Below are 26,587 nucleotides of genomic sequence, written 5' to 3'. Positions count from 1 at the left end.
CGTGCTTTTTTTTTCAGTGCATAAAGCTCAAGGTCAATTGTAATTGATCAGTTTTTTGTCCTTGATACAAAAATATTAGTCATTAAATCACTAAAATTTAAAATTGAAGTTCATTTTAACCATAAATTAACTTGCTTCTAAAATGTGAAAGAATATATGAATTTTTATTGACTTTTGAAAATTTGAGACAGCAAAATTCCAACTGCACCTCCATTGTTTATTCAAACAAGATTCAACAATGGTCTGGCAACAATATATTTTATTTTGAAGCATTCTGCAATGAACAGCTATTTTTAAATTCAATTGTACATATCAATGCTCTTGAACCTTTGTAACACTTGGGCTAAAAGACAAATATTTTGTCTTTTTACCTTTTTAGATTGTAACCTGTCATGTGCAATAATCTTTCAGTGTGGAACATGTTCAGAGGCATATAATTTTCCACTGTGTAATAATATGAGCATTATAATACCACTGGATCTTTGACTTTGAATTTAAGCTATGCTATAAGGGACAAAAATTTACCAAAATAAGTGCACAAAATACAATAAATATAAAGACATCAGAAACGATTCCTGTTTTCTTCGTTACCTGATGGTGTATTTGCACTGCAATGTATATGACTTCGTATTGTGTTAAAAGCAAAACAATTGTGGCAGGAATGAAGACTGGGTGGAAGGTTAGGTACAAATTTATTTAAGCAAGTTGTGCATGAAGCTGAATATTATTTTATTAAACCCCAAAACAAGGCGATGGTGTTGCAGGATAAGATACGATAATCGATCTTTTACATTCTGGTGCAATTTATTTTTTACGTCAAATAAAAGCAAAGACTACTGTCAATATTTGAAAGTGGAGACATTAGTTGATTGAGTGCACTCAAACTTTAGGACGGCATGGTCGACATAACGGTTAGCACAGCACCTTCACAGCGCCAGCGATTGCGACAAAACCTTGGTTCAAGTCCTGTACTGTCTGTAAGAAGTTTGTACCTTCTCCCCATGGGTTTGCTCCAGGGGCTCCGGTTTCCTCCCACTATTCAAAATGTACCGGGGGTGTAGGCTAATGGGGCGTAAATTTGGTGGCATGGACCTCATGGGCCGAAATGTCCTGTTATGTCCAAATTTTAAAAAAAAATCACAAAACAGAACATCGCACACATGGATTTCTCTTATACTGAAGGCCAGTGGCTTATTTTTGATTTGCATAACCTTGAGGACTATTCAATTTATGTATTGTTACCCTGACCGAATCACTTTTTCTACATGCTAGCAAAACAATTCAAAATATTTATTTGTTGCTCCCATCTCAAAACACATTGCACATACTGATCGTTCACTTCCATAGCTGTCTTACATCTACACACTGTAAATGGTTCCCACATATTGTCAGACCTCCTAACAATATACTGTACATTATAATATACAATTTGCAACATTCCTATTGGAGTCATGCTTTAATTCTACTTCACAAGTTTAAAGAAAAATGCAAGTTTGAAGGATTTCAGATGAAACATCTCCTTATCGTCAAACTAGGGTATCACCAAAGGACTTTGCTAGATAAAACAAATCTCTACAATGCATTTTGGGATAGACTATTGTAGTTTTAATAGCAGAAAGTTGGAAATGTATATTTTATATTATACTTTTTTTTAGGAGGGGACTAGAGGGGTATGGACCGGGTGCTGGTCAGTGCGACTAGGAGGGTGGGGATTTGTTACGGCATGGACTAGTAGGGCCGAACTGGCCTGTTCTGTGCTGTAAGTGGTTATATGGTTATAATAATGGAATTTGTGTCCTACATTGCAAGCTAAATTTCCTTCCTATTTTTAAAAAAAAAAACATGCTTATAATCAGGGAATTGTATCCAAAACTGAAAATTTTGACATTTCCATTTCCTCAGTGGATTAAATCTCATGGATTTACACCACTTAGTTTGCACCGTGTTCTGTGTACTCTTTCTCCATAAAAGCCCTCGGACACTGGCAGAGTTGACATTCATAAAATGTCTACCTATTTGTGAGCATTCCTCAAGATTAAATAAACTTTCTGCTGTGCAATGCCTCCTTCTCACATCGCACCATCGGTCTGAGAAGGCAAAGGCTGGCTGTTACAAGGTACGGAGGTCCAATAATGAGGGATGGGAGCAGTGGACCAACAATTCTTCATGTGAAAGCACGTCTTCTCAGTTAGTGTTCCAAACCTTCAGAACTATCCCAAATTTCAATGTCCATTAGCCTCTCTCTGCGGCACTTATTTTGTATAATTTTTATCCTTCACATTGGTTGGCACATTGAAAGACTTTACCAAGGCAGCTGAATCAATGTTTACATTATAGAGGCTAAACTATATCCTAATGCTATAAATTTGGCAATGTGAACAAATGATTGTACAAATTAATAAGTACCCTTTCTATTGTTATTGGAAGTTATTCCACTTTGTCAGCCCAGTGGCAGTAAGTTTTTCTCAAGAAAATGATATCATGAAAGTTATGTTGCGATATGCTGATCACATACTCTTTTTATGCAAATACCTTTTGTGTAGGACAACATCCATGAAAATAGTGCAACTAGATATGAACGGACAACTTGCTTCAATGCATGCACTAAAAGGCTGCAATGGATATCAAAACTAAAAGTAATATCCACCAGAAAATGCCTTTCTTTTGACTTGTGATATTTCACCTATCACTTTTATCATCTGATTCTGCTTTTAATTTTGAGTTTCCTGTAACTACCCATCACACGACCATCTGCATCATGAGGAAACCCCATTTCATCGTTGTTTCTTCCAGCCTCGTGGAATGGGGTTATAATTTGAAGTAGCGACCTGCTTTCCTGAAGAGGTTTCATAATCAGAGTATGTCCCAGTGGACGTGTCAGGGTCAGTCAGAGACCTTTGGTAACTTAATAATTGCTGGCATATTGAACTGCCGTGAATGTGAGGCACTGAAGTGGGTGAAGGTTTAAGTGAGGATGTTATGCCGGAGGGCCTTCTGACATTGAATGCCACTACAGAAGAGTAACTGCTTGAGAGCGGGGGGACATATGCCACTCGAGCTTTCCATTCCTCCGGTGGCTCAGGTAAGGTTTTTCGACGTGCTGCTGTGACAATATTCTTCGCTATTGATGACTGGATATTTCTCTTGGAAAACGCTTCCTCCACAGAACCAACAGCAGACTGAGATGCAGCATCCCATGGGGTCAGTTTTTTCAATGACGTTCTATCTGATAGAGACCTCAATTTTTCTGATGTGTTCGCTGCTGGCTGTCGCGTTGCCTGTGCTCCAGAAAACTCATATGACAGGAGTTTTTCTGATGCTTTTCTGGATCTGGATTCTCTTGATTGTATCTGTAAATAAAAGTCATAAGTACCAATGAAAATTAACAAGAAAACAAAATAGAACAAGGGAAATATCAATAACGTAAACACCTACTTGTACTCTGCAACTGGAATATACTCTATATAGCAACTGATAGTGGGAAATAATATTTAACTATTGAATTTAATAATATTTAAAGTTTCTTGCGAATTTCTACAGATGGACCGTGGAGAGCATTCTGACTGGTTGCATCATTGTCTCATATGGAGGTGCCAATACACAGGACAGGGAAAGGCTCCAGAGAGTTGTAAATGTGACCAGCGCCATTTTATCAGCCGACTCCATTTGGGACATCTTCAAGAGGTGGTGTCTCAAGAAAGCAGCTTCTATGGTCAAGGACCTTTACCACCCACACCATACCCTCTTCTCACTGCTACCGTTAGGAAGGAGGTGCAGGAGCCTGAAGACAAACACCCAATGGTACAGAAACAGCTTCTTCCCCCTCTTAATGATCAATGAACCACAGACGCTTCCTCTTTTTTTCTCTTCTTTTGCACTAACTTATTTATTTTAAAAAAATGTAATTTCTAGAAATTTTTTTCCACCTGTAAAGCTGCCACAAAGCAATGAATTTCATGATACATGTTCATAGCAATAAGTTCGGATTCTGATTCTGTTATGTGCGCCATTTATCTGTATGTGCATTAAGTCTAACTGTTTTGCACTGTGGACCGGAGAACACAGTTTCGTCGGGTTGGTACTGGTACAGTCAGATAACAAGTGAACTTGAAATGTGCATACTTCTCCCAGATGTGTTGAATTGCATTGAAATTGAAGGAAGCTAATGCTCGGCCCAGGATCAGGATCAGGAATGCTGTTGGTGCATCTAATGTTAGGTTAGAATGTATCTTTTGCTGTTTGAAACACAACTCCTCATTTCCACCAGGCTTCCACAAGCTTCCTATTTGTGCTAGTAAGAACAGCAAATATGAATAATATTTCTCCTGTCCTCCAGCTCTGCATTCACAGAGCCACCCCTCCCCGATCAATCCTCATCTGCCTGACCAATTATCACCTTTTTCCTGCTGGCCTGAGCTCCTCCCCTTCAGGGGCATAGCCAAATTCTAATGTTAGGGGGGAAGAGCGAGCTCATAAAAAAGGCACCACAACACATACCAGATAGTGAGTCAGTGACTGAATTGGTGGGCTGCACTGATTTTCTAGTGGCATCGGTGGGTGTGGGGTTGAGGGGGAGGTGGTGACATCGGTCAGGGCCAGATTAAGCTAGTGCAGGGCTTGTAGCATATATTATAAAGGGGCCCTAAGTTAATTTTTAAAAATACACATGAATATTAAAACACATAAATATTTTCTTTGCATAGTAATTAATTTTTTTCATTTGCTATACAGCCAGAAAATACGACAAATATGTCTGACACTTCAGTAATGGAATTACTTACACGTAGGTATCAATTTCAAAAGTCAAAAGTACAAAACCACAATTTAAAAGTTACATTCTCTAGATTTAGCATAAGCAAATTTGTTGATGATACTGAAGATGTCTACTTCACACGAGGTCCACCAGCGGACTCCTCTCTCACCATCAAGTTCAGATATTTCAAACAGAAGCAGGGATCTAAAGGAAAGTTCCCAGAACCTCTGGGCCAGAAGGAGTGCAGCATCGGTCAGGTGAGAGGGAATACCTTTGCCCCCCGCCCCCCCTACCTGCACAGTGTTACAGAACCGCTGAAACAATGATGTGCTTCCCGCAACATCACCCTGCTATGTGGACACATCACTACTGAAATGACGGCTCTTCTAAATGACTGGTTGTTAAAATACTGTGACACACAAGAGCCCAAAACAAGCTGTGGTTTAATGTAAAAGATCATTAGATGTGAATTACTAAAGCATTGTACTGTAGAGTTAACAAGGTCAAGCAAAGGCTGTCTATGCAGTTTTTCAGATGCCCATTGCCCGACGCCACACTCCTCCTGGCCCAGAAGTTCTGGGGGCTTTCCTTTAGCTCCCTGGTTCTGTTTGAAATTGTGAGAGAGGAGAAGGAAATGCGCCCAGGCTGCTGACCCTCACAGCACTGCTAGGTATCTCTGCGTCACAACGAGGGGGTGCCATCAGAGCAGGGGGTGGCATCAGAGAGGGAGGGAAGACGCGGTGACAGACCGGGGAGGGGGGTGAGGGCGCCACTTTTGGAAAATGTGCTCGGTGTGGGGTGCTATCCATCCTCCTGTGCCGCCCCTAGCTATGCCAGTGCTCTCCATGCCTTTTGTTCCCTCCTCCCCTTACCCTTTCTTTCCTCCTCCCCCTGCCTTCTAATTCAGGTTTCTGCCTGCTTTTTTTCTCATACGTTGAAGAAGGGCTCAGCGCTGAAACATTGGTCAAATATCTTTACCTCCTGAGTTCATCCAGCATTTGTGTGTTTCTACTTTGATCGAAATAATTGATCATTTATAACAGCTTATAATGATCCATGTTGATCATTGTTTAATAATCAAACTTAAAAATTATGCACCTTGTGATGGACTGAACAGTTTGCTTTTCAGTTTATAATAAAAATGAGTAAATAAACTAATGTGCCATGAAGTACAATTGTATGTGGCGGCGCACATCGGGTTTTGGGAGTGCATCGTGGCCTCGGCCACAGCGTGCACTTTTCGGCAGCGTGGTGACATCAATGCCGACATGGGGCGGGATTTGTGCCTGCCCTTAAAGGCGCATGCGGACATTCGAATAGAGTCAGTTGGAACTGAAACTCACACCAACCTGTGGTTTTCTTTCAATCGTGGTAGCTATCGCTACACTGCAATGATTTATTTTGAGCAGTTTTTTACTTAGATTTACGGCAACTGGCCCACGAGCTCATGCTGTCCAAATACACCAATTAACCTATAAACCCTGTACTTTTTTAGAGGGTGAGAGGAAGCAGGAAACCCACAGGGTCATGAACGAACAGAATCCTTTCAGACAGCACCAGATTCGAACCTGGGTCGCTGGCACTGTAATAGCATTGTACTAACCTCCACACGGACCTGCAACTGATTAAAAAAAAAATCTACAGTGAAGCACAATAACCATCTTTCTGGAGTAATTTCTGTCCAGATATTTAATCATTTCTGTGCAGGGCATGCAGGATGATGCCATCTCTCTGGGCAATGTTCCTTTGGAGAGTAAATGGGGAACTTGATGCACATTGACCCATAGATGACTCTCATTGAGCTCTCCTTGGGCTAACATGGTCAGCACAGCACTGTATCACAGTCCTGATGATCCCCAACTCCTCCACTCTTAAGTTCCACCTTTGGAATATTGAATCCAATATTGACTTCCTTATCCCGTCCCTGCTCATCAAGCCTGAAAACGAGCACAAGGACAGCTTCTTCCCCTCTGCCATCAGATTTCTGAATGACAATGAACCAACTTTGTCTTTTTCCTGCACTATTTTTATAAGGTGGTTTATACAAATGTTTGCAGTCTGATGCTGGCCCAAAACAATGAATTTTGTGATGTGTTCTTGACAATACAGACTGATTCTGATTCATGACCACTCACTACTAAGTTCTGCTCCAGCCTCCCATCATTTGCTTGACCTTGGACCAGGCAAATGGAAGAAGGGTTCGGATCAGACTCTCCGATTCCAACGGCTTTCCCTTTAAAACACTCAATCCCAATCCATTCAGCCACCCTGCCTCACAGTCTGAAAATCAAATACTTTGGAAATCTAGATCAGTTACAATACAGACACATTCATCGAAGTCTCTCTCCTCCACCCATCACCAGTCTTGATCTTAGGGGGCTCATTTTTCCAGTGAACTTTCAGTGCTAAAAATGCAAATGTAGAGACTGGTTAAATTTTCAAGGCTTGATTAAAGAAACCTATAACACCTGTTCATTGCGCTGCTCTAGAATTTCTAGCAATGGCTTTAATGTTTTTTTTCTATGAACAATATGAATGTCAATATAAACTCTATCTTTTAAAATTCTGTATCAAGAAAGGCCTAGATATGACAAAGTCCACAGGACAAGACAAGGTCCTGCCTGCAGTAATGAAGATCCACAGACCAGAACCACCTGCATCTCAGGACAAGCAATTACAACACTGTCTGATAATGTCGGAAATTTTCTGGGTATGTTGTGTTCACAAAAACACAGGGCAATCCAAACTGCCCCATCTCTGTTGTCATCAACAAAGTAATGAAAGCCCTTGGGAGCAATGCTATTGTGGTCTTGGTCACCACTGATGTTTTGGTTTTGCCAGGACTCCTTTTCTCCAGACCTTGGCACAGCTTAAGTCTAAATTGGCTGAAGTCATACTTCACATAAATGAAGAGAGTCGTGGTTGTACCATACCCAGGAAATGACCACAGGAACTCCTCAGGACACATTCCCCCAGGCCCAATCAAGTTTACCCACTTCATCAATGACCTTTCTTTTGTTAAAAGTTGGAAGGGGATGTTCTCTAATGAATGCACTATAATGAACTCCATAGCAAAATAGAAGTTCATGCTTACCTCCAACAACATGTGAATAACATTAAGGGATGGACATCAATAGCAGGTTACATTCATGGCACAAAAGTGCCAGGCAATGCTCATCTCCTAAGAGAGAAAGTCTGACAACTTACCCTGCTGTGATAGTGAGATTACATTTGGAGTATCGTGTGCTGTTCTGGTTTCCCATTTATAGGAAGGGTGCCCTTTGGAGTATCGTGTGCTGTTCTGGTTACCCATTTATAGGAAGGGTGCCATTGAGATGGAAAGGAGGCAGAAAATATAATCACGATAATATTACCAACACTGGAGGGATGATGAACTGGGAGTTTTGTCCCTGCAGTGTAGGAGGATGAGGAGGGTCCTTGGTGTAAAAACATGCAAACACATATAGAGACATAGCACACATATTTACAAGCGATTTATATGCAGTATATATATAAAAATAAATACTGTTAAATAAATAGTAGATTCTAAGAGGGATTGTATGAGAAGTACGAGCAGTTCATAGCCATTCAACAGTCCCACTGCCTGTGGGAAGAAGCTGCTTCTCAGTCCAATGGTTCCTGGCTCTAATACTTACGTATCTCTTTACCGACGGGAATAGCTGGTAGATGCTATGTGCAGGGTGATAGGAACAATTTTTCAAGCCATCTTCCGACAATGATCCTGGTATATCGTGACGATGGGGGGGAGGGAGAACCTAGTAATGCCCTCTGCCACTCTTATGGCCCTGTGGATTGATCTCCTATCCATTTCTACAGCAACTATACTACACTGTGATGCAGCGGCCAGGATGCTCTCAATAGAGCTCCAGTAGGAAGTCAACATGATGGTCATTAGCCTTGCCTGCCTCTGCCTTCTCAGCAAGTGCAGTTGCTGTTGTGCCTTCCTGACAAGTGAGGAGATGTTGTGTGTCCAGGATAGATCACTACGTAAGTCAATTCGAAGGAACTTGGTGCTCTCTACTCTCTCCACTACAGAGTTGTTCATCTGTAGTGGAGGGTAGACATTCCTGGTCATCCTGAAGTCCATGATCATCTCCTTCATCTTGTCCACATTGGGACTCAGGTTGTTATTCTCACAGCATAACATGAGATTTTCCACCTCTTCTCTGTAGCGCGACTCCTCATTGTTGCAGATGCGGACAACTACTGTTGTTTGATCTGCAAACGATGACTTTGTTAGATCTGAATCTGGCATCCAGTCGTGGGTCAGTAGTGTGAACAGGAACAGGCTGAGCACACAGCCCTGAGTTGCGCCAGTGCTCAGCATAATGGTGCTCGACATTCTGTTACCAACCTGGACACTCTGGGGTCTTTCTGTTAGGAAGTCCGGGATCCAGTTAAAGAAAGGGGAGTTGAGTCTCAATGAGAAGAGCTTCTCCACCAACCTATGGGAAATTATCTTATTAAATGACGAGCTGAAGTTGATGAACAGCAGCCTGGCGTATGAGATATTGTTCTCCAGATGGGACAGGACAGAGTGGAGGGACAATGCTATAGCATCATCAGTGGAATGGTTCTTTCTATAGGTTAAATAAAAATGGTTCCAGTGTCTCTGCAAGGTGCAATTTGATGCATTTCATCACCAGACGGTTGAAGAATTTCATAATGATGGAGGTCAGTGCCATAGGGCAGTAGTCATTGAAGTCTGTTACTGTCCCCATCTTTTGTACTGGGATGATGATGATGCCTTTCTTGAAACCCATAGGGACGATGGATTGCTGCAGTGTCATGCTGAAGATATCTGTAAGGATCTCCATCAGTTGGTCTGCACAGTCCTTCAGTACCCAACCAGGTATATTGTCAGATCCCGCGCCTTGTGTAGGTTCACTTTGGATAGGGTTCTCCTCACCTCAGCTGTGGATAACCAGGGGGACACAGAGTTTTCTTCGGGATCAGCCTGTTCTTCTCATCGAATTGTTCAGTCTGTCTGGAAGGGAGGCGTCATTCTCTTTGACTCACATGGTTGTCTTGCAGTCCGTTATAGTTTTGATCCCTTGCCACATGCACCTCGTTTTGTTGGTGTCGCACAGTTGACTGAGAATTTTTTGTGCGTACCCCCTCTTTGCCTTCCCAATTGCATGAGAGAGTTCTGCCCTGGCTGAGCTTAGTGCCATCCTGTCTCCTGTCATGAAGGCAGCATCACAAGCTCTGAGAAGGGCCCAGACCTCTGAATCCAATCACAGTGTCAGGTTTGCCTTGTTTGTGAGGCATTTGATCTTGGTGACATCCTCAATGCACTTTTGACTCAAGAAGCCTGTCAACATCATAAAGAATCCCCACCACCTTGGTTATGACCTCTTTTCACCATAACTTCAGGAAGAAGGTACAAAAGGCTAAAGCCCAGCACTTCAAGATTCAAGAACAGTTTTTTTTTCTTTTCACAGCAGTTATCTAGTTCTTGAACCTACCCAAACTACTTGAACCATGAGCTACTCCAGGAACACCAAAGATTTGTCTGTTCTAATCAAACATGACTTCTTTTGCACTAACTGTAATTGTAAATATTTATTTATCTATCCCTTAAAGGTGAGAGTGGAAAGATTTAAAATGTGTAGTAGGTATTTGGAATGACCTGCCAAAAGTAAGTAGTTGAGGAAAGTATAGTTGCAAGGTTCAAAAGACATTTAGACAGGTGTATGAAGAGCAATGGCTCAGAGGGATAAGTGTATTTGCAGGAAAATGGGTCCAGCTGAGGAAGACAATTTGATTGGCATGAGGCCAAAGGAACGGTTTCTATTCTGTAAAGGTTTGACCTGACTTAGTCCACAACGGAGACCCTGTGCTTCCATTACCTGCTATTTTAATGCCCATTCTGCTCACACTCCAACATTTTCACTTGTGCCCTCTAGTAGTGTCACATTAAGGGCCAACTCAAGCTTGAAAAATAGCTCCTCATTTTCCAGAGGTAAACATTGCTGCATCCAGCCTTTCCTGATGCAGAATTTTAAAAGGTAGAGATCATGCTTACATTCATATTGCTCACAAAGCAGTGGTATTAGTTCCATTATTTTAATCCCCCTCTCTCTCTGAGAATCGAGAACACACTCAGCTCAACTTGCTGGGCAGATCCTCCTGCTCTACATTTTGCCACATTCTTAAGTTCAGATATTTTTGTCCATATTCTCACATTCTCACAGTCCAATTCACTTGTTGACCAGATTACCTGAGAACATAGAACAGATGATGTTTATAAATGACCTGGTTGAAGAGGCGGAAGGATGGGTCAGTAAGTTTGCGGATGATACGAAGGTTGGAGGAGCTGTGGATGGATCTGAAGGTTACAAGAGGATATAGACAGGATGCAGAGTTGGACAGAGAAGTGGCAGATAGAGTTCAATCCGGATATGAGTGAGCTGATGCATTTTGGAAGGACAAACCAGAAGGCTGAGTCCAGGGTTAATGGTCGGTTACTTAAGAGTGTGGATGAACAGAGGGGCCTTGGGGTTCAAAGCCATACATCCCTCAAGGTCGTCGCATAAGTTGATAGGATAGTTAAGAAGACCTATGTGATGCTGGGCTTCATTAATAGGGGGATTGAGTTCAGGAGTAGAGAGGTCATGTTGCAACTCTACAAATCTCTGCTAATACCATGCTTTGTGTTCAGTTCTGGTCACCTCATTATAGGAAGGATGTGGAAGCTATGGAGAGGGTGCAGAGGAGATTTACTAGAATGTTGCCTTGATGGTTAGCAGAGCTGGGACTTTTCTCTTTGGAGCGAAGAAGGATGAGATGAGATAAGAGAGGTCTACAAGATTCTGAGAGGCAGCCAGCACCTGTTCCCCAGGGCAGGATCAGCAAACACCAGAGGATATGAGTACAAAGTGAAGTTTCGGGGAGACATCAGGGGTAGGGTTTTTTGACACAGAGAGTAGTGGGTGCCTGGAATGCCTTGCCAGGGATGGTGGTGGAGGCTGAAACCTTGGGGGGGATTTAAAAGACACATACAAGGATGAAAGAAAAATAGAAGGTTTTGGGGTAGGGAGGGTTTAGCAGTTTTTTTTAGGAAGGAGTATATGGGTCAAACAAAACAAAGGACTCTACATCACCTTTGTTGACCTCACCAAAGCCTTCGACACCGTGAGCAGGAAAGGGCTTTGGCAAATACTAGAGCGCATCGGATGTCCCCCAAAGTTCCTCAACATGATTATCCAACTGCACGAAAACCAACAAGGTCGGGTCAGATACAGCAATGAGCTCTCTGAACCCTTCTCCATTAACAATGGCGTGAAGCAAGGCTGTGTTCTCGCACCAACCCTCTTTTCAATCTTCTTCAGCATGATGCTGAACCAAGCCATGAAAGACCCCAACAATGAAGACGCTGTTTACATCCGGTACCGCACGGATGGCAGTCTCTTCAATCTGAGGAGCCTGCAAGTTCACACCAAGACACAAGAGAAACTTGTCCGTGAACTACTCTTTGCAGATGATGCCGCTTTAGTTGCCCATTCAGAGCCAGCTCTTCAGCGCTTGACGTCCTGCTTTGCGGAAACTGCCAAAATGTTTGGCCTGGAAGTCAGCCTGAAGAAAACTGAGGTCCTCCATCAGCCAGCTCCCCACCATGACTACCAGCCCCCCCACATCTCCAACGGGCACACAAAACTCAAAACGGTCAACCAGTTTACCTATCTCGGCTGCACCATTTCATCAGATGCAAGGATCGACAATGAGATAGACAACAGACTCGCCAAGGCAAATAGCGCCTTTGGAAGACTACACAAAAGAGTCTGGAAAAACAACCAACTGAAAAACCTCACAAAGATAAGCGTATACAGAGCCGTTGTCATACCCACACTCCTGTTCGGCTCCGAATCATGGGTCCTCTACCGGCACCACCCTACGGCTCCTAGAACGCTTCCACCAGCGTTGTCTCCGCTCCATCCTCAACATCCATTGGAGCGCTTACACCCCTAACGTCGAAGTACTCGAGATGGCAGAGGTCGACAGCATCGAGTCCACGCTGCTGAAGATCCAGCTGCGCTGGATGGGTCACATCTCCAGAATGGAGGACCATCGCCTTCCCAAGATCGTGTTATATGGCGAGCTCTCCACTGGCCACCGTGACAGAGGTGCACCAAAGAAAAGCTACAAGGACTGCCTAAAGAAATCTCTTGGTGCCTGCCACATTGACCACCGCCAGTGGGCTGATAACGCCTCAAACCGTGCATCTTGGCGCCTCACAGTTTGGCGGGCAGCAACCTCCTTTGAAGAAGACCGCAGAGCCCACCTCACTGACAAAAGGCAAAGGAGGAAAAACCCAACACCCAACCCCAACCAACCAATTTTCCCTTGCAACCGCTGCAATCGTGTCTGCCTGTCCCGCATCGGACTTGTCAGCCACAAACGAGCCTGCAGCTGACGTGGACTTTTTACCCCCTCCATAAATCTTCGTCCGCGAAGCCAAGCCAAAGATATGGGTCGTCACAACCTCGAAGGCCGAAAGGCTTGTACTGTGCTGTATTCTATGTTCTATTACAACACAGCACTGGGCCTTCTACCAATGATGCTGCGTGACCTATGTAAACCTACTCCGCAGCAATCTGATTTTTTTCCTCCCTCACACCCATAACCCTCTATTTTCTTATATCCATGTGCCCATCCCAGAGCCTTTTGAATATACCACCAACATCACCCCCTTATTTACAGCTTATCACCGTGGTCACCCTGGTTGCATTGAATATTGATTTCTCTTTCCTTTTATATTTATTATTTCCTTTTCTCTCTCAAGTCACATGACGGTAATTTACACTGTTGTTGATCATACACATCCTGTGAGGCTGCAGCAAGGAAGAATTTTGGTGCATTTGCACATTGTACTTAAGTATATGACAATAAACTCATACCGTATCCCAAAGGGGCAGCCTACGGAAGCAAGATGATAGGTATGTTCAATTTAATTGTTTGGTGCATGATCAAGTCCACAGAAAAGCCTCTCTGCAATGTTATGCAGAAGGCACAGCATATACAGTAATATCTCAGTCATCTGAGTTCCAGCAGATTACAAAGTTTGCTGAGGTGTCACCACAGGATAACAATGACGCGGTGGAGTTCAAATCAGCTTTACTCTTTCTTCACTAACATTGAGTGAAACACGAAAGTCTGCAGACACTGCACTGATACTAAAAAAGCGCCAAAATGCTGGAGGAACTCAGCCAGTCACTATCATTAGAAAAATAGAACACTACAGCACAGAAACAGGCCACCTTGGCCCCTCTAGTCTGCGCCGAACCATTTTGTTTTTTGCCTAGTCCCACTAACTTGCACCTAAGCCAAACCCCTCCATACTTCTCCTGTCCATGTACCTGTCCAAATTCTTCTTAAATGTTAGAATTGAGCTCACATTCACCACCTCAGGTAGAAGCTCATTCCACACCCCCACCACTCACTGTGTGAAGTTCCCCCGCATGTTCCCCCTAAACTTTTCCCCTTTCACCCTTAACCCATGTCCTCTGGTTTGTATCTCACCTACCCTCAGTATAAAAAGTCATCTATATTAACTCTGTCTATCCCCCTCATAATTTTAAATACCTCTAACAAATCACCCCTCATTCTCCAGGGAATAATATGATTGATGTCTGACTTGTGGTATAAAAGTATCTATGAAGATCAGACCCATATTTTAACCAATATGGTGTTTGAACGTACAAATCAGTCTCAACAACTGGATTTTGTAGCTCATGAAAAAAAAAGTTATATAATTTAATAATTGCACAGGAAATTTGTTGAATACTGATTTTATAAACTAATCTGCTTGGGTATTTTATTTTGAAATATTCTATTCTTAATAAATACATCTTTACTAATGCTGCACAATGTGCCAGCATATTTAATCCATGTTTTGGAAAGAATAAGATATTAAGATGACTGACTCACGGCCCTGCTATGGTTAAGTCTCAGTTTATAGGATACTGAATTTCACATCGTGTGCTTATCGCAAAGGAATCTGAATAGCACTCATGATAGAAGTTAAAATTTAAATAGCAAACAATTATTTCAATTTTTCTTGTAAGCTGGCATGGGTGGGAATAAATCTCCAGTGGCTAGCCCAGTACTTCTTGTTTAGAAATGATTAGATTATTGGCAATGATGACGGAAAAGGAAATGTAAATCATAATTACACTTCCACTTCACCCTTCCTGAGGGAAACAATATTGCCTTTGAGGTCAAAGGAGATAACTTACAATGCTTGTAAGAAGGATTTTCAGCTAGACCTTATCACTTGGGTTAGCTCAGTGACCAGCCATGTGGTTGGTGCTTAAAAGTCAGATAAAGCAAGAAATAAATGGTTCCTTCTCAGGCTGGAAAGCTGCATCTTGTAGGTTACTGAAAGGATTAGAGCTTTGGTTCCAGCTATTCATGAACTGTATTGAAAATGGATTCAAATGGCATACTTATAAATTTTCTGTTGATCCCAGGCTAAGTGGGATGGTGAGTAGGGAGAAGGCTCCTGGAAGATAGGCACCAGTTAAATGAATGGGCGAGCCCATGGCAGGGGTACTGTAATGTTGAACAATGTGAGACTATCCACTTGTGGGGAAAAGCAGAAAAGATAGGGAAGCTATTAAATAGTGCTAGATAGGATGAGGTTGATCTTCAGTGGGACTCTGGTGTGCTTGTACACAGGACTGAAAGCCAACACATGCATAGAACAAATGCTTGGGAACGTAAATGAAACAAGGGTCTTTGACAGCAAAAGTCAGGAATTCTTACATGGGGCTTTAGTGAGACCACAGGTGGAATATCCTGTACAGTTTCAGTTCCAGAGATGGTAGCTTTGCCAGAGGGAATTGAGTGGAGTTTGAAGAATTAAATTCACATAATTCTTTCACAGATTTACCAGTTGGATGAAGAACAGATGTTTTCCTGGCTGAGGACTAGAATATGAATGACAGATTGAAGGGATAAACTGAGCTGAAGTCAAATGTCTTCACTCAGAGGGGATTAGTGGCTAAAAGACAGACTCAGCGACTCAAGGACTCACATGGGGGTGCAGGTGGTCAGTGACTTGCAGTCGCAGGACCCACATGGGCTGCAGACTGCTGGAGACTGCCTCATGGGAGTCAGGTATCAGAACTGGGCTTCATGCTGGTGCTGAGGGCAAAAAGAGCATCCAAAGGGCCTCAGGCGCTGAAGGTTTCTTGATCGTGTCAGAGGTTGGATCTGGAGCTCGGGTTGGATGGATCAAATGAGAGTCTGTGCGGCTGCAGAAGCTGCGGGAGGGCCGGAGGCGAATCTACTTAGTGACTCTGAAGGGACTCTCTTTTGCTTCTCTTTCTCTCATACTGTGAGGGGGTCCAGGGAATGCTAATGGTGACTCTGTCTGCCTTACGGCAGGCAGAAGTCAATTATATGTCATTACATGTCCTGTAATGTCATTACATGACAATGAAGGAATCTTGAAGTCTTGGAATCTTAGTAAATCTTTCTATTCCAGAGGACTGTTGAGACTCAGTCTTTCCCATTGAACAGAGGAATGGAGAGGTTTCTGGATATTTAAGGAATCAAAAAAATTGGGGATAGCATAGGAAAGAGGGAAAGAAGATTACGTACACTCTGGATGAATGTTATTGTTGCTTTACTTTTGTTCCTGTCCTTAGGTTCATGTCTCTGAGAGAGCGTGCTAAATCGGGATGAGAGATGAATGAGAATGAAAAGATTTTCAAACTAAGCACTGGAACAGTGAAGGCTTGACTGGTTTTAGCAAGAATGCCCAAATATTCAGAACAAATAGGGAAGGAAGGATAAATGGAGCCATATTAAAGAAGAAGAAATGGAGCCATATTAAAGAAGGCTATGCAGCTCCGCGACAGAAGAATATAAAACAAATAGGGAAAGAGGGAATGAATGAAAGGGGAAAAGTGGGCAGTAAAACTGGGAGAAATTGTTTAGTCTGGCTTGTAAATGAGCAAAGAGAGTAAGTAATGAATTAGTCAAAACAATATCAACGGAAGTAAAAGTTAAATAGGATGTTTGTTCAGAATCAGAATCAGAATTTATTGTCATGAACAAGTCACGAAATTCGGTGTTTTGTGGCAGCATCGTAGAGCAAACATTCAAATTATAACCACCTTACAACTTTACTATAAAAAAATAAAAATAATAGTGCATGAAAAGTAAGGCAGTGTCTTTGGTTCATTGATCATTCAGGAATCTGATGGCAGCGGGGAAGAAGCTGTCCTTGTGCCGCTGAGTGCTTGTCTTCAGGCTCCTGTACCTGATGGTAGCAGAGTGAAGAGGGCATGGCCTGGAGGATAAAGGCTGCTTTTTTAATGTGGACAATGAGTGACAATATCCTTTAACAATTACTGGTACCCATAAATTGGATAATTAGTGTCAGGTTTTGAGGTGCAAATTATTTTACATGGGATAGAAGATAAAGTAAAGTTGTGCCCATTGGGAAATTGGATTGAGAACTTCCATTTCTGATTCACTCAGAGCATCTGATAATTTCCAACGAGTCACATGCTTAATAGCATCACATCATGTAGAACATACTTGTCCCTTCCCCACACAGACTGAAATTTTTGGATGCAACCTCCAACCTTGCTTGATCATTTAGAACACAACTAGGTCTTTGTTGCATTCACATCCAATCAGAGGAGCTGCCTGCTGGCATTGGGAGAGTTGGCTGGAGAGCTATCGGTCTCACTATACACTCACTTAGCACCTTCCAAAGTCCACAGAGTGTGTTGCCATTAACAGAGAATGTTTTCTCCATTTTTTTCAGCTGCTGGCAAATCCATTCAATGGATTATCTCCTTTCTTCTTTGGCAGTACCTTCTGGTTGAGGATAGCTGGTATGGACAGAGCGGGAAGTGTCTGTCCAACCTCCCCGCCAGACACTATGTAAACAACTACATGATAGGCTGCTGTGGAAATTCTGTGCTGCGTAACTGTGTTCTTGCCCTACTGCTTTGTTCTGCAGTATTAATGCAAGAGTTAGCCTGCTAAATTTCTCCTAAAAGAACCAGTTTCACTTTCTCAGATATGATGTGAAAATAACCTTGAAAATGGATTTGAGTTTTGTGTCAGGCATCCAAACAAGATGGCCTGTCCACTGGTGCTGTATAACTATAGATTCAGGTTAGGGGGGCAGGAGAGGACATTGACACTGATTTACTAATCTTGACGGTGGGCTTCGAATAATTTTGCTACCTCTCCATTGCTTTGGGGTCCCTATATTTCTCTGCAAAATGCAGGAGGGCTGACTCTTCAGCTGACCATAAGCTTATTACAGGGTTTTCAGTCCTATTAAGTAAGGAATCAGAATCTATTCAACATATTGATGAGTAGGTGGAAGATTTGGGGAAAAAAAACTGATTTCGGTCAATTGAGTCAGAATCTTGAAGAAGCCAACAGGACTACTGTGTGGAGGCTTGGAAAAGCCAGCCTATGTGAGAAGGAAAGTCCAGGTAAGCGCTACAAATAAAATAATGACGTCTCAAACCTGCCAAAGAGTGATGCTATGGATGGGATGGGATAGGAGATGAGAATCTAGAAACAATTGCTAGCAATAAGGAGGTAGTGCTGAGAAAACTAGTGGGACTAAAGGTAGGCTCCTTTCGGAACACATCCGAGGCTACTGGAAGGAATGGTGGTATTACAGCAGATGCGCTTGTGAAAATCATGACTCTGGGCAGGTTCTGGTGGATTGGAAGTCAGCAAATGTCATGCTTGCAGTCAGGAAAATGCTTGAAGCTATCATTAAGGAAGAAATGGCCAGACATTTGGATAGAAATTGTTCCATCAGGCAGATGCAGTATGGATTCAGGAAGGGCACGTCGAGTTTAACAAATTTACCCGAGTTCTTTGAGGGCATTAACGAGTGCAGTGGATAGAGGGATACAGGTGGATGTTGTGCACTTGGATTTCCAGAGCCATTCGCTAAGGTGACTCCTAAGAGATGAGGAAGTATAGGGATAATGTATTAGCATGGAGAGAGGATTGGTTAATAAATAGAAGGCTGAGAATGGCGGCACGGTTAGCACAAAGCCACTACAGTGCCAGGGACATGGGTTTGAATCTATTGCTGAGGAGTTTGTACATTCTCTCTGTGACCTGGGTGCTCCGATTTAAAAAAAAAATAAAATTTAGATTTAGATACAGCACAGTTACAGGCCACAAGTCTGTGCCACCCAAGTTACACCCAATTAATCTACACCCCCAAAACATTTTTTGAATGATGAGAAGAAACCAGAGCCCCCCTTTTTTCTCCTATTTTCTCCTACCCTCCAAAAATGGATCAGTTTGATAGGTTAATTAGGTGCAATTTTGTGGCACAGGTTTCCTAGGCTGGAAGGACCTTCTACCGTGCTGTATCAATAAAATTAAAATTATAATTAAATGTGTCTTTCTGTGGTCAGCAATCAGTGATGAATGGAGTGATGGAGGGCTCGGTGCTGGGCCCACAACTGTTCACTACATACATGAACGATTTGAAAAAAATGAACGAATGGAGCACATCATAGTAATATCAGAAATATGATAGCAAATTTAAAAAGGGTATGGCATAGTTCCATATGTAAGTGATATTCAGAAGATATATTAAGTGATGAGGTATGAAGAAACAATCTGTTCAAACTATAATCTCTGCTTAAGTTTCTCTGGACAAAATTCTGAACATGCAGGTTAAGTGATTTTCTTTTTATTTACATACAACACAGTAATAGGCCCTTCTGGCCCATGAGTTCACACCATCCCAAATAAACCAATTAACCTACAAACCCCACATGTTTTTTGGAGGGTGGGAGAAAACTGGAGCATCCGGAGGAAACCCATAGGGAGAATGTACAAACTCTTACAAATAGTGTGAGATTTGAACCCTTGTTGCTGGTGCTATAATAACGTTGCGCTAACCATTACATTAACCAAGCTGCCTTTGTTCGATTATCAGATCAAAATTAAAATACAACAATATAGATTGCCTCCATATCAGTAGGACATAATCATAGACATCTTAGGACCCCATAAATATGGATAAAAGAACACACAGAATAAAACAAACAGTGGCAGCAATATGTAGAAAATTAACTTCTTTACATAAGAGTGTGCAGGGAAGGAATCTGGTGACTAAGGAGGATTGGGTGTTTTATGTTTTATGTTCAGTTATGTCCACCAGCGTTGTCTCCGCTCCATCCTCAACATCCATTGGAGCGCTCACACCCCTAACGTCGAGGTACTCGAGATGGCAGAGGTCGACAGCATCGAGTCCACGCTGCTGAAGATCCAGCTGCGCTGGATGGGTCACGTCTCCAGAATGGAGGACCATCGCCTTCCCAAGATCGTATTATATGGCGAGCTCTCCACTGGCCACCGTGACAGAGGTGCACCAAAGAAAAGGTACAAGGACTGCCTAAAGAAATCTCTTGGTGCCTGCCACATTGACCACCGCCAATGGGCTGATAACGCCTCAAACCGTGCATCTTGGCGCCTCACAGTTTGGCGGGCAGCAGCCTCCTTTGAAGAAGACCGCAGAGCCCACCTCACTGACAAAAGGCAAAGGAGGAAAAACCCAACACCCAACCCCAACCAACCAATTTTCCCTTGCAACCGCTGCAATCGTGTCTGCCTGTCCCGCATCGGACTGGTCAGCCACAAACGAGCCTGCAGCTGACGTGGACTTTTTACCCCCTCCATAAATCTTCGTCCGCGAAGCCAAGCCAAAAGAAGAAAGAAGAAAAAGAAGAAATTTAGGAAAGGGTAATAGTTATTCAAAGGGAAGTGAAGAGAGAGAAGTTGAATAGGTATATGGATTGGAGTGGATTGAAGGGTTATGGGCAAAGTGCAGGTAGGTGGGACTAGAAGAGATAACTTAGATTGGTATAGACTAGAGGGGCTGAGATGGCCTGCTTCCATACTGTAATTGTTATATGGTTATAATATAAAGCTATTCATGTTGTCAAATTCGTGACAGGAGCCTTGCAATGTCAGGGCAGAAGAACAAGGCCTGTTCAATGTCATTTTTTCAACTTTAACAAAATTGCTGCATAACATTTTTTAATGCAAAACAACAAATAGTATCAGAGATGTGCAATCAAACAGTTCACATGGAGTGCTAACTCATCACTGGAGACATCGCTGCACGAATGTATGGATCTCTGTTTGATTGGACAGACACTGTTGTAGTGAGAATCCAAGCATTTGGGTTTGAGGATGAGTGACTGACAATTTTCTCCCCACCTTGAGGATTTTTGCACATGAGTGTGAAAGGTAGGGATGGCAAGATTAGGGAACCTTAGATAAACAAGGGACTGCTGAGAAGTTGAATAAACAAAAATACAGAAGCATGTGACAGGTTTAAGTATCTGAAAAGGGCAGTGAGCAAAAAGGCGGCATGAAATACCAGCCAAGATTTGGATGAATCTCAAGGCATTTTATATATTAAAAGGTATGAGTTACCCTGGAAAGAGTAGGCCGATCTTAAGATCATAGAGGCAATCTGTGTTTGGAGGATGAGGATGTAGAAAATGCTCTAAATCAGTCATTCTCCACAATGGCCTTACAGCACCCTCCACTCCCCCCACTGCATTTTTAAGGGGGGCCATGGCATGAAATCATGAAATATTTTAAAGTCTTTAATGTAGTCAGTAGGAGAGAGGAGGAAGAAACTAACTAAACTTCATTGTTTCACAGGGAAGGGGGAGAGGTTATATTGATCAGAGTCCGAAGGGGCCATTGCCAAAAAATGGTTGAGAATAGCTGCTCTAAATGAATACCTCATCTGAATTTACCAGAAGATACAGCAGATGGAGAATTCGGACGGAGGGATCATGATGCTCTGGAGCACATTAGTATTTGTTAGACGGAGGTACTAGACATGTTGAGTACATAATGGCGGATAAATACCAGGGCCTGAGAAATGATGTGAGATCAGGAAGAAGACAACTCCTTCCGTGACTCCCTTGTCCACTCATCTTTTCCCACTAATTGCCTCCTTGTTTCCTACCCCTGTGACCACTGGAAATGCTACACTTGTGCCCACACCACCTCCCTCAACACCATTCTGGGCCCCAAACGTTCCTTCCAATGTAAGAGCTGGCACACCATGTTACAGCTTTGTAAGACATTAATTAGACCACATCAGAAGTTCTGTGAGTAGTTTTAGTTACCACACAATGTAAAGGATATGGTTTTGCTGGAGACTGTGCAGTGGAAAGTAATGAGGTCGCTGCCTAATTTAGAGCCTCATGATCTTAGGAAAAAAGTGGAAATGTGAGATTTATGCTCCCCAGAGCAGAAGAGGTTGACAGTGACCTGAAAGAGGTTGGATCATGAAAATTGTTTTCCCATACTTGGGTGTCATAGATTTAAGGTAAACGATAGAAGACTTCATGGCTATCATTATATATACTGGGCTAGGCCAAGGCAGTAAAGCATGTTCCATTTCTTTCTGGAACACAAAGAAAAAGGAGGAAGAGTAAAGTTACACATTCTCTCGAGCTTGATTTGCTCTTCAATAAGACCACAGCTGATTCCTGACTTCAGTCCACTTCCTCACCTAATTTCCATAAACATTGATACCTACAAAATTGAAAATTTGATCTCAACCTTGATACTCAACAAGACAATGTCCACAGCCACCAAGGAATTGAATTCTAGAGATCCACAAATCTCTGAATTAAAAAAAAATCATTATCTTTCATAGTCCAAATGACCTCTCAATTATTCTGAAACTTGATCACAATGCAATTCATTCCAACCATATGAACTGTCTCTCAAAATCCACCCTTCAAATCAAATTGTTTCTCATTCTTCTAAGCCTCAGAAATTATTCCCTTACTCTCTTTATGGTTTGCCTGTCTCACGCAAGGTTACATGTGAAGTGATGCACTTTGCATGGTCGACCTTGATGGTGGAGTAGATGTGAATGCCATGATTGTTAACAGTGTGGAGGGACAGAGGGATCTTGTGGTCCAAGTCCATAGATTCTGCAAGGTGTTTGCACAAATTGATCAGCTGGTTAAGAAGGCATATGGCATGATGGTCTTCATTAATCATGGATTCGGGTTCCAGAGCTTAGAGAACTGTTGCAACTCTAGAAAACTGCAGAGACCAAATTTGGAGCACTGTGTTCAGTTCTGATTGTCTCATTACATGAAGGATGTAAAAGGTTTAGAGAGGGTTCAGAGGAGATATACCAGGATGTTGCCTGAATTGGAGAACATGTCCTATGAGGCAAGGTTTGGAGTGATAAAGGTTTAGTGGTGATTTAACAGAGGAATATAAGATTATGAAGGGCTTAGATAGAGAGAACAGCCAGCACCTTTTTCCCAGGGCGACAATAGCAAGAATCTAATGATATCTGTTTAAGGTGACTGGAGGAAAGTTTCAGGGAGATATTACACAGAGAGCGATGGGTGTCTGGATGCATTGCTGGGGGTGGTGGTGGACGCTGGTACAATGGAGACATTTAAAAGACTATCCGATGGGCAGAAAAACATTTTTAAAAATGGAGGGTTATGGGTGTGAGGTGGAGAAGGGTTAGATTGTTGTGGAGTAGTCAGCACAACATTGTGGGCCATAGGGCCTGTACTGTGCTGTAATGTTCTAAACTAATCTAATGAACTTTTTGTGTACTGCCCCTAATTACTTCCTTAAGAGGTCAAAACTGTGCATAATATTCTTAATGTATCCTCAGCAAAGGTTTATCCAAAGCAGCAGTCTTGGACTCCAACCAACGCGAATCCAATGAGACATCCTAAGGAAGTGTTTATTTTAAGGCATTGTGCATTATTTGTTGAAGTATGTAAAGAAAATGAAAAGGCATCTTCCATTATATAGTGCCTTTCAAGATCTGTGCTACGTACTGGTGTAGGACTACCAACAGGATACTTTTTGGGAATGCAGTGACCATTGTAACACAGCACCCAACTTGCTTACAACAAATTTCCACATCCGTACCACCCTGTGGGCGAAGGAGTTTCTTCTGAAGTCTTCATTGCATTTTTTGGTCACGATCACATATCCTTAATGTTTAGTTATATTCTCATCTACAAGTAGAAATATTTTCTCCTCTATCCCCTCTATCAAAACCTGGAATTCCCAGAACCATACCTTTTAGATCTCTCCAGTAAAACCCTCAGCACATCTTCTTCCTCTGGAAGGACAGACCTGCCAGTGTGGTGGCACAAACAATGACCTAATGATCTGCTTTTTTCACTAATACTGACCAATGGATTGTTGTGTGAGCCATCGGGCCTCCTTTAAAATATTGCAATAGCAAAGCGGCCACACAGGACTTCAGTTTAACATTTCACATGAAAGGAAGTTCTCCAACAAAGCAGCATTCTCTTAACATTGCATTGCCACTCTAAAGTCTATTGCTAAGGTCTCTCAAATGACGCTAGAGAAAAAAAAAGGTCAGGCCAACAAGCATGGAGACAATGGTTGCTCTATACAACCTTGGCACATCAAAGGAATCTGGTGATTATTGACGAAAAATATTCTGTGAGATTGTAGGCTGCTATGGCATATTTGCTTCCCTTTTTTGGACCTGAAACTACTCGTAGTGTTCAGCCTATAACCAAAAAAGAAATTGGTAAAAATTTAAATATTTCCTTCAATTTAAAAATTAAATACTTCATCTGCTGCTTTGAGTTTTTCCTTAAGGCAATATGTTTAACACCCTTCGGCCTCCTACACGGCGGCTTTGAGTCAGTTGGCTGAATCATAGTCAAGGACTCAGCCACCGTTAGTGAATACATTGACTCATCAGCATGTTTATGGGAGACTGTGTGCTGAAGAGAACAATCTGTGTGCCTCTCACCACAAACCAAGGGAAAATGGCAAGGTACTCTCATTACTGAAGGCCAGGAACATGGCGTACAAGTCAGATGACACTGCCCTCTATAATAAGTTAGGGTTAAGGTTAGGGTTGGAGTTGGGGTCGGGTTTGGGGGATAGGGTTAGGTCTTAATATGACAATGATATTAATCTTCCTTCCTCCTCGCTGTTTCCCCAATTCCCCCTTTCTTGCAACAATACTTACCTTTTATGACTCTGTGGAATCAATTGACCCAGAGACCTGAATCCTCTGACACAGAAGCTGATGCCTGTGGTGACTACATGAAAGATTCACCAGATACACATATCAAAAAAAGATTAGGTCAACTAATATTTTGTATTCACTCGAGCTCAGAAGGTCCAAATAAAACTTACAAAATTCTGAAAGGGCTGAACAGGGGAGGTGAAGAGCATGTTTTCCTTGGCAAATATGTCAAGAATGAGAGGCACAGGCTCTTAGGACTGGAACAAGAAGAAGCATCTTCATGCAGAGGGTAGTGAACCGATGGAGTTCCTTCTTGCCAAGAGCTGTGGATTCAGTTGCTGAATATATTCAGGCAGTGGATAAATTTCTAGAAAGGATATATAGGAGAATGTAGGAACGCGGTACTGAATTAAATCTTACAGAGTGGCAGAAAACAAAAGTGCTGGAAGAACTCAGTAGGTCATGCAGCATCCATGGAGAGCAAAGGCAGTTGATATTTCAGGCCTGAGCCCTTCTTTAGGCCCCCTGAAAATCCAGCAGATGCCCAAATAACATGGTGTGGGCAGGGGTGGGAGGAGGAAGGGGTAGGAGCACAAGGAAGCAGGTGATAGATGGATTCAGGTGGGATGTGATGAGGAGTGGGGGGGAGAGGGCAGATAGGGGAAAGTAAGGGAGTCAGAGGGGATAAGGAAAAAGAGGACGGGATTGACGGAAGCTGGAGAAGTTGATATTGACGGTGTCTAGTTGGACTGCCGAGAAGGGATATAAGGTGTTGTTCACCCAACTTACATGTGGCCTCAACCTATATGTGCATGAGGCCATGGACAGGCATGTCAGTATGGCAATGGGAAGTGGAATTGAAATAGCTGGCCACTGAGAAGTCCTTGCTCTTGCAGCAGACAGAACAAAGATACTCAACGTAGGGATCCCCAATCAGTGTGCAGTCTCCCTGATGTAGAGAAAGCCCCACAGGAACACAACATGTAGAGATGCAGTCTCTACATCAAAGAGACTGGATGCAGATTGGGGCATGGTTTCATTGAGCACCTTGGCTCTGTCTGCTGCAACACCAAGGAAATCCCAGTGGCCAACCAGTTTAATTCCATACCACGTTGCCACACTGCCATGTCAATCCATGGCCACATTTACTGCCAGTTGAGGCTAGATGTAAATTAGACGAACAGCACTTTGTATTCTGTTTTAGCAATCTTCAACCAGACAGCATCAATATCAACCTCAATTTCTAGTGAACTCTCCCCCCTTTGTTTCACTTCCCCTCATCATTCTGACTGTTCTATTAGCTCCTTAGCCCCTTCTCTTCTCTTCACCTATCAGCTCTCCACCCCCTCCTGGACCTCTCCGTGCCTTTCCTCTTGTCATCCTATTATCTGCTAGCCTGTGGCTCCTGCCCCTCTCCCACTCCCCCACCTTTTTTATTGAGGCACTCCTGCAGAAGGCTCAGGCCCAAAAGCTTGACTGCCTTATGCTTTCCATGGATGCCACATTAAGTTTCTCCAGTACTATTGTGTACTGGACTAGACCCCGGCAGCTGCAGACTGTGGCAGAGTTGGTATTTATGTTAATTCAAATTTTTAAAAACTTCCTCCAATCAACCAGAAACTTAATCTCAGCACTTTTCTCTTGTCCATCATTGATTTCCATGTGGAGAGCAAACACTGGATCACCCAGTTCTGCTTAAACAGAGTAGTAATGTACAGGATGCCCAATTTTTAATTCTCTTGTGCATATATCTGAAAGTGACAGGATTT

General features: G+C 42.6%; 1 protein-coding gene across 1 annotated transcript in view; it reads right to left on the bottom strand.

The window, feature by feature from the left end:
* Positions 1-222: 222 nt before the first annotated feature.
* Positions 223-26,587, bottom strand: part of LOC138758116 (synaptopodin-2-like) — a 143,385-nt gene continuing 117,020 nt past the window's right edge. The window contains exon 5 of the mRNA XM_069926599.1: positions 223-3,350. Within this exon, the coding sequence (XP_069782700.1) occupies positions 2,775-3,350 (576 nt within the window). The 3' untranslated portion in view covers positions 223-2,774. The remainder of the gene's footprint in view (positions 3,351-26,587) is intronic.

This window comes from Narcine bancroftii, chromosome 3 (genome assembly GCF_036971445.1).
Source record: "Narcine bancroftii isolate sNarBan1 chromosome 3, sNarBan1.hap1, whole genome shotgun sequence".
Taxonomy (NCBI): Eukaryota; Metazoa; Chordata; class Chondrichthyes; order Torpediniformes; family Narcinidae; genus Narcine; species Narcine bancroftii.
Note: the sequence above shows the minus strand (reverse complement) of the source record. Positions and strands in the feature narration are given on the sequence as shown.